Source organism: Mangifera indica, chromosome 20, assembly GCF_011075055.1.
Source record: "Mangifera indica cultivar Alphonso chromosome 20, CATAS_Mindica_2.1, whole genome shotgun sequence".
In the NCBI taxonomy this organism is placed as follows: domain Eukaryota; kingdom Viridiplantae; phylum Streptophyta; class Magnoliopsida; order Sapindales; family Anacardiaceae; genus Mangifera; species Mangifera indica.
Genome location: NC_058156.1, coordinates 10,977,742 through 10,987,057, shown reverse-complemented (window position 1 = coordinate 10,987,057; position 9,316 = coordinate 10,977,742). Strand labels below are relative to the sequence as shown.

Below are 9,316 nucleotides of genomic sequence, written 5' to 3'. Positions count from 1 at the left end.
AATAGTTTTAAAATTGACAATTATATGTTAAAGAATTGAATAAAATATAATAACTTATGAATGTAAATGTTATTTTACAATTATTAGAACTATATAATAATTTTAAAATATATGGAGATTTAAAAAGAATTCAAAGATTGATATATGAGTTTTTAAACATTTTTAAAGATTAAATTATTATGTTTAAAATGTTTGAATTAAATAAAAATGAATGAATGTTAAAATTATTATTTCAACATTAAACCACGAGTATTTTCGAACAAATTTTAATTTTTTATGAGAAAATATTATTTATGTCAAATCAGAGGGAAAAAATGTTTTTAATCCAAACCTTTGGGTGAGAAAATGCTGCATATATATATATATATATATATATTTTTTTTTTTTTGAGCAGTAAGAAGAAAACACGTACCAAGTTCTCTATAAAAATGGAGAATGCGTTCCTTATTCTCTGGCACTATAAGATTTGCAATCCGAAGAAAAGTTGTAGAATGAGCATCAACGGCTTGGAAGATCAGAGGTTGAAAGGGTTACAGGATCTGGCCGCGATAGGAGATGTCGTTAAATTATTTTCAGAACTCACGAAGGATCCATATGTTTTGGAGGATATTGAAAAGATACCATTAGTGACTACTCCCTTACACACAGCTGTAAGCCAAGGAAAGATCCATTTCGCCAAGGAAATAGTAAACTTAAAGCCATCATTTGCTTGGAAGCGAGACGAACGAGGGCTTAGCCCCCTCCATTTGGCTTTGGAAGGGAAGCACCTGCAGGAAGGGCAGAATCCTCGTGATCCAGATTTGGAGTGGGAGTACCAGGAACTTATAACTTGGATGATTAAACATGACAGTGGGCTTGTCCGTGTTAAAGCAATGGGATTGGTTACTCCTTTGCACTATGCAGCTCAAGTAGACGATGAATCCAGCTTGGCTGAGTTTTTGCATGTTTTTCCATCATCAATCGAAGATTTGACTGTTAAATCTGAAACTGCTGTCCATGTCGCCATAAAAAACGGGAGTTTCAAAGCCTTTAAAGTCTTGTTAGGATGGCTTCGACGCTTCGACAAACTGGAGATCCTGAACAGGGAGGACGAAGAAGGAAACAATGCATTGCATACTGCAGTATCTGCAAGTAAAGCTGAGGTAAGCATCCGATATTCCTTCTCATTTTCTTTACATAAGCTTCTAATATTTCATTTTCTCCTCAATAATGAAGATGGTGACGCTGTTGCTTCGATATATGGGAGTGAATGAAAGGAACAGTAAAGGCTTGACAGCTTTGGACGTGTTCAACGATCGCCAAGGTCAAGGTTCGCTAGATGCAGCAGTTGGGGACATTCTACTTGCTACTAAAGCTAAAACTGCATCTCAACTCCATCGTCCTTCACAAAAAATTTCACTAGTCGAGAAGTTTTCAGGTGGCTTTTCGTTTTCAGAAAAACTTCGGCTAATCTTTGGTATGGGTTACCGACGCGTTGATGAAATTTCTCTTGTTGAAGTCCGAAACGCACTGCTTGTGGTAGGTGCATTGGTAGCCGCAGCCACCTATCAAGTTCCACTAAGCCCCCCCGGAGGATTTTGGCAAGATAACGGCAATCTGCAGCCAGCAGCCAACAACGCTACTATCAGTAACAACAGCACCACCACCACCGTCTCTAGTACAGGGCCTTCTGAACACCTTGCAGGGAAAATGATTGTGGTGTCTTCAGTCCAATTAATGTTTTTGACAGCTAATTCTTTAGCCTTTTTTAAGTCTATGTACTTAATTCACACTCTCGTAGCTGGGTTCCCATTTAGCTGTGTCATTATGGTTATGATGGCTTACATGGCATTGTCGTATTGTTGTTCTATTGCTGAAATTGTAAGTCCTAAAGGTATCGTTTGGACTCCGTTTTCCATTTTTCTGAGTGTAGGTTATGCAGTAGTTGTTTTTCCGGGAATCTTCAAGAGAGGCCTTAAAATGCTTACCGCCACGTACAGTAGGAACCTAGGAAGAAAAGTGAATTTATTTTTAGCTCCCGCTTGATTATATTTTGTTGTTAGAGTCGACAATATTGTTTGTAATGTTATTGTTGCACATGCTTTTAATATATTTAATGAAGTTGTTTCTTTCACCGTTATGATGGGATTTCAACTCTAATCACCTCAATATATATATATATATATTTTATAATTAAAAATTAACTTACATTTATTAGACCCATAAATTTAAATAAGTGAAAATTTTATAAATATGCGAAAGTTTTATAAATATAATAACATTTTAAATTAAAATTTTTATTTTAAAAATTATAATATTTTATTAGTTTTATTAACTCTTTAAATGAATATATCTTAATTTTTAAAGATATTGTTTATATTTTTTTTTAAATCTAAGGATTATAAAATAGATCATATCTGAATAAAATTATGAATTATTATTGATTTTTGAGGTCATTTATTCTTTCAAACAAGCTTATTTTATAAAGTTTGACTCTTTCATATGAGTTTATTTTATCTTTGTATTGGATATTATATTACACTATTTTTTAGTGAATGGTTTGACATGGAAAATAAACAAATTAACCTGATCCAACTTGTGCTTAAATTAAATAAAAAATGTTCATAAATTAATGATAGTAAAAAAAAACAAATGTACCTGTCAGATATTAATTACAATAGAATGAATAAAAAATAGGCCAAAATACTTATCCTCATCCAAGCTTTAGAACATTATTAAACTTTTATTTAAAATGTTTTAAGAATTTAAATATTTATTTTTATGTTAAAATTCTCAATCATCATTAAAAATAAAATTATTATTTAATAAAATATTTAAAAAACAAAAATTTATCTCATTTTTTAATTTAAAAATTAATAATTTTTTATCTAAAAATTTAAAAAATTATTATTTTATCTTAATTTTTTTTTATCACCTTCTCTATTTTGATTAACAACTGACACTTCTCACCCATCTATTCTCCTAAGGAGAAGTTGTCAGTACATATAAACAAATTATATAATATGAATTACTATACCATAAAAATAAGTTTAAAAAAGGATTAAATAATTGCATAGTAAGTAATTATTATTAAATAATAGAGCACTGATTTAAGGTTTGGTGAAGAAGCAAATTATAATAATTGAATAAGTCATATCAACATTAACATCACCCCTGAGCTGAAATATAAACAAATTAACCTGTTTCATGCAACTTGTGATTAAATTCATGACCGACAGAAAAAACAAATTAACCTGACGCATATTAATTACATTATAATGAATAAAAAATATCAACTTGTCATAAAAAAGAAAACTAAAAATCTTGGCCATCAGAAGGAGTTCTCGGTGTTAGCCGATAAACTTGCTAAATAAGGCAACGGAGACAGATTGCCATGAGATCTGCACTAAATGAGGCAATTGGAGACAGATTACTATGCAATTCGCAAAACGTAAAATGCATATAACTTGACCCCCTTTGACTTGACTTATTAAAAAAATCAATTATATATATATACACTCACACACCATTTTAGTACCTTTGATTATATGTATGATATATTATGCTATAAAGTATATTTCCAATTTTTGAATAAGTAAACAAGTGTAATTAGATTAGAGTCGAGTTTGTTTAAACTCGAAAACAAGTTTGGTTCGAATAAACTCAAAACAAGATATATTTAAATAAATTTAAGTTTAAACTCAAGTTCAAGTTTGAAAATCAAAAATTTTTTAGTTTGAACTCGAACTTAATTTTAAGGGGTATTCAACTCATTAAAAACACAAACCTGAAAAAATTAATATAAATAAATTAAAACAATATCGTTTTGAGTAATATGCATCAAAACAACATAAGTTTAGTCATTTTTTACTTCATTATAGTATCAAATTGAGCTCAAAGCTTGATTTAGTTTAACTCAAGCTATTTTCCTTTCAAGTGATTCGAACTTGAACAACTTTAATGGGAGTTTGGTGAGCTCAAGCTCAAGTTTAACTCCCTTCAAATCAAATCGAACTCAAGTTTAGTTTGATTGGAATCTAATGCTATAAACAAATAATAGAGAGAGTTATTTATATTTCTTACTTGCTTTCCCCTTTCTCCTTAACATTATCAACCCTTTTCTAAAATAAATATTTATGTTAATATTTGTGAACTATACCATATATATTAATATAAATATTTGTGTTTATTTTAATTTAAAATATATTTATATTACTGTAACATTGACCCTAAATATCATTTTTGGTTCTGCCCGCTGGTAACAACTGAGGGTTAAGAAATGTAAAAAATCTCCAAACCCTCACTGCAGCACTTAGAATAGCAAGGCAAGACTACAGAGTTCACAGGAAAAGGTTGGTTCATTGCTGTAGCTTTTATTGTCACGTTACCAGCAAGAATTTAGTGTCCCTGAAAATGTGTATGTCCTATACATGTACTTGAATTTCTTCTTATCAAATCACTGATACTCTTTTTGAGAAATTTTTCAGAGGTAACAAAATTTATCAACCCGATGTAAGAAACTTCGGTTCTTTTATAACATTGACTTTATTTAATATAATATTCTTAACCACTGGAGTTACATTTGAATGTTCAACAAGTTGTAGAAAATGAATAGAGAAAGCGCTACGCAATGGCAGGAATTGCACTAATTACTAGTCAGTTTGTCAAATTAAGATACAAAAACCAAGAATGATATTAAATCTATACTATATTATTTTTTGTTCATAAAGCAGCAGCATTTCAACTCAATCAAATTTAAAGAACCAAACATTTATACTAAAAACCACCACCAACACCTCCACCTCAGTTCTTATCTACATCCAAACTATAAAATAATATCTCAAAAAACAAAAAACCAAGAACTAAACCCATAATTTTTGTTTTTCAATAGTCATACTAAATTTGAAGCCATCCCAGAACGACTTTCATGCAAAGCACAGAAATAATCCTAATAACAAGGCAATTTTCACCCAAAAAAAAAAAAAAAGTTAAAATGAAAGGGACATGGTACCGTATCTAGCCCATAACTGGGGCTCAATGCCACTGCATTCAAGGATCAAGATTGGGACCTTGGGGTTTAAAGTCTTGAGATCCTTATGGTTCTTCTCTATAAATGATCTACAATAAGAGCAAAATTTAAACTAAATATATATATTTATTTAATACATATAAATTATATAAGTATATATATACATTTTATATATATATAAAAACACTTCCCCTGAGCAAGAGGCTTTGATAGACAAATCTCTTTTACATTCCCCTCATTTACACATACCAATCAAATGGAAGATTATTAAATTTAATAACCCAATTTCTCTCTCACGTCTAACGGCTCTCCTCCAATGACTCTCTCATACCTAACAGCTCTCCTCCAATGGCTATTTCTTATTTATTTTTATATGAGAAGAAGAGCACCGGAGAGAAAACAGTCCTTCATTTAAGCAGAGAATGCACCGGTGAAAAGACAGTCCTTCATTTAAGCAGAGAATGCAGTTTTTGGCCAGATGCAGGGTGGGCATTTGCAGCAGGAAGGTGGGCGTTATTTCTGCCTGATACTTTCTCCCAAATGTGACCTCTGATTATGGTTTTGTTTGTCTATATGGGAAATGAGGGATATTCAACATTCATGTTGTGTGTCTAAATGTCAATCCAAATCTCTGCTTAAGTCAATTACCACTGTGTTGGATGAGATAGGCTTTGAGCATTTGCATTGATAACAAATAGTCACTGAAAATGCCCCAGATATATTTACTTGAATGAAATTTATTGTAAAACAAATAGATGATCTGTTTCTCTTGTATTTTTCTCAGTATTTAGGTAATGTTTTCTTTAAGATGAATAATGGTCATGTCCATTCTGAATCTCTATGTTTACTCTTTTGCTGGTACTTTAATGCTGTTGATAATATATGTTAGACATTTGTCCTGAAATGTCTTCAGATTCAAGGGCGCAACACGCAACAGAAGCAATTTTGTTACAAGTTATATTTAGCCAATTTATATATGCAATATTATCTACTATGAGCACTGTCTCTTAGTGGGTTAAGTTATCTGAGGACAGATCATGCCTATAGCATAATTTGTGAGATTTCCCTAACAAGTCTTGCAAGATAGTAGTTTTGGACAGTGTTGGAGAAAATCAAACTTTAAACACTTATTCACAGGATAAGAAATGGTATATGTTACTTGAACTGGGAAAATCAGATGATAGAAAGCCCATCAGAAGAGAAGGATTTCCAAAAGACATTGTGGGGTTTTGGTGATTCACATCTACTGTTATGCAATCATTCACCTGTCAGGCTTCTTAACAGTCAAAGGCTGAGAAAGAAATTCAAACATCTTAGAACTTGATTGTTCCAGTTGTATGTGTTCTCCTGAATCATGTGATTTGGAGGGTATGCTTTCAATGCATGGGTTTCTTGGCCATCTGAAGATCAACTAGTTATTGATGATGTAAAACTAACCATTATGCTCCCAAGTATCACATTCTTGTATGCTCGGATGTTTTACATTCATTAGTTTCTTAAGTATGAACACAGTGGTACTGTTGGTTAATTTTGTAAGAGAGATTAGTTGTGTTCTTACTTTATTATTGTTTGATTGCAGAAGAGAGAGCTATCCAATGTATGAAGCTGTTGCCCTACATGGTAAGAAAACATTTCACGCTAAAGTTACTGAAAGCCTGGGAATGAGTTGGAACCAAGATCCTGAAAGCATTTCCTAAATACGAGGATACACCATTGAAACTATTATAGATGGAAAACCTCTTCATCCATTAAACAAACACCATATGGTAGCTATGATATGCTGCTCCCAGGCAGACAAACAGGTTTGTCAAAATAATTAATTCTTTAATTGAACTTATGAGTATATGTATAATTCTGAAATTCAGATATGATGATCTCGATGTGAAAGACATAGCCATGAAACAGAGCCAGAGAGAAATTATGGGAGTTGAATGAATTGAGTGTGTGTATATATAAATAAATATTGTAAGGAAACACAAGTGATGGAGAGAAACAGAGAACTCGAAATAATCTAAGTTGGTGCAGTTTTTAGCCAGATGGATTATTATCCTAGCTACCTATCGGCATCTCTTGAGGCAGCTCATCAGGTTGCAGGCTGTGGCTATGAGGACAGTACTAGCTGGGGTATCAAGGTAATATGCAGCAAGTGTGTTCATAAGAAGTCATTTCTCGACTTTCAATGATTTGCTTGCTTGATTTATTTTGTTACTGGAATGTCTATCTATTTTAGACATTGTCCTCTTAAAATCTTAAGATTGGGTTACCAGAACTAGAAGGTTGATTGGTACATATCAAAATCCTCAATGGAACTAATATAATATAATTTAAGAAAACCTCTACATATCATGTACCTTCTGCTCTGCTCACATCTCTGTATCATATTATAGCAAGTAGTAAAATGGTATATCTGGTTCATACATTGTAGTACACTACAGTACACTAATGGTAAATTTCACACAGATCAGTTTGGTTTTTGTTATGCACTGACATGTAGGGAAGCTAATAATTTTAAGCACTCAAATTAATAATTTAGTAGCACTCAGATTAACAGTGCTGCAAATAGCATATATTTAATTTTATGCACTCAGATCAGTTTACAATAATAAACTAAAATTATTGTAAAGATGTAGTGATACTAATAATTTAGTAGTTATATATCAATTATAGTTATTCATTTATTTACTTAATAAAAATTTTTATTTATACCCATTGCCAACATTTGTAGATGGGTTATTTCGATTTATTTTTTTGGTAACCATTCTTGTCATATAAAATACATAGGAATCTGGTCCATTTTAACAAGACGAACTTTCCTTTCTTAAATATATGCTATTTGTAGCATTACATATTTTAATGTTAAACAATGTTATATGTATCTAATTTTAAATACTTAATTAAATATCTAGATGATGTGTTATTATGTGAGTAAATAGTATTTAATTTTTAATTCAAAATCATTTAATTATATAATGACATATTATATAAATACTTAATTGGATACTTAAAACTGTGTGTAAATAGTATTATTGATTAATGTAGTATCCATATATGGATCTTCATGAAGGCATCAAGCAACCTAATTGAATCATTAAACCGAGCAATGATGCATGTTATGCAGGAAGATTTTACCCCTAATAATTGTACCTCATATAGCATTAGTCATAGAATAGATCTTTGACTAAATCACTCAACATAGACTCACCCCAAAAGTGTGTAAGGTTGTAATCATCACCTTATCGTCCAAATTAGTTGAGCCGCTTTTAAAAACAAAGTGTGGAACGTTCTTCCACTTGTTGTGCTCTACTTAAATTTGTAATTCGGTGTCCCTTGAACTTGTAATTTGTAATTTGCTTTCCTGTAAATTGTAATTTGTAATTATTGTGATGAGTTTGAGCATTTTATGGCTTGTTTGCATTACCTTTCCTAGTTAACTTGGAGCACTTAGTAATTCAGTAAATCAAATAGAATAAAATTGTTAGCCATTTTATCCTAGCAGTTATCATGATAACGATCTTTCATTGTGGACAATACAATTAGGTTTTGTCTAATAGAACGAGGAGTATATTAAACGAAGAGTAAAAAAAGGGAAAAGATGACAAGACTTTTAACTTGGTTAAATCGATAAATCAAAAGTTTATATTCTCATAAATGTTATGAACTGAATGTTTAGATTAGTAACAATGTTATATGCTAAAATGATACGATTAGGAAATAACTGAAATCATAATTAAAAATTATGATAAGATTGTGAGATAAGATTATGATAGGATTAGAAATAATGGAATTGAATTATGATTAAATTAGTTTGAGAGAATCAAGAAACTTAATAAGATTGAATTCGGATAAGATTTTAGGATATGAAAAATATTGTCTTTAAGGTAGCTTAGGTTGTGGATAGCCTCTTAGGGCTGATTGGAAGGTTTTTAGTGCCTCAAATAGAAAAAAAATGAGAGGTTTTGACTCTTTGAATTGTCAGTTTATCAATTGTAAACCCTTTTTATCAATAAAAAGTTTTTTATGTTCTTTTTATTGTTTGTGTTTTTACTATTATTTGGTAAAACAATTGGCTATGATTCTATCAAATGGTATCAAAATAGTGAGATCTGACAAGGGAGAGGGTAAATCGCCCCAAGGGATGTTTTGGGTGATAAAAAGGTGACAAGGTAGCTTAGGTTCTCTTAGGGCTGATTAAAAGTAATACTATATGTATCAAATTTTGGTACATAAATATATACATACATAAATATATTATCTTATAATTGAATATTATTTTATTACTAATTTAAAATTACTCAATCACATAATTAT

General features: G+C 30.9%; 1 protein-coding gene across 1 annotated transcript; it reads left to right on the top strand.

Annotated features, from left to right (window-relative positions):
* The first annotated feature begins 469 nt into the window (after nt 1–469).
* LOC123204404 (ankyrin repeat-containing protein BDA1-like) lies at nt 470–2,117 on the top strand. Its single transcript, XM_044621030.1, has 2 exons — nt 470–1,142; nt 1,216–2,117. Exons 1-2 carry the CDS (start codon nt 492–494, stop codon nt 2,023–2,025), a joined length of 1,461 nt encoding a protein of 486 aa, XP_044476965.1. The 5' UTR covers nt 470–491; the 3' UTR covers nt 2,026–2,117.
* The last annotated feature ends 7,199 nt before the right edge of the window (nt 2,118–9,316 follow it).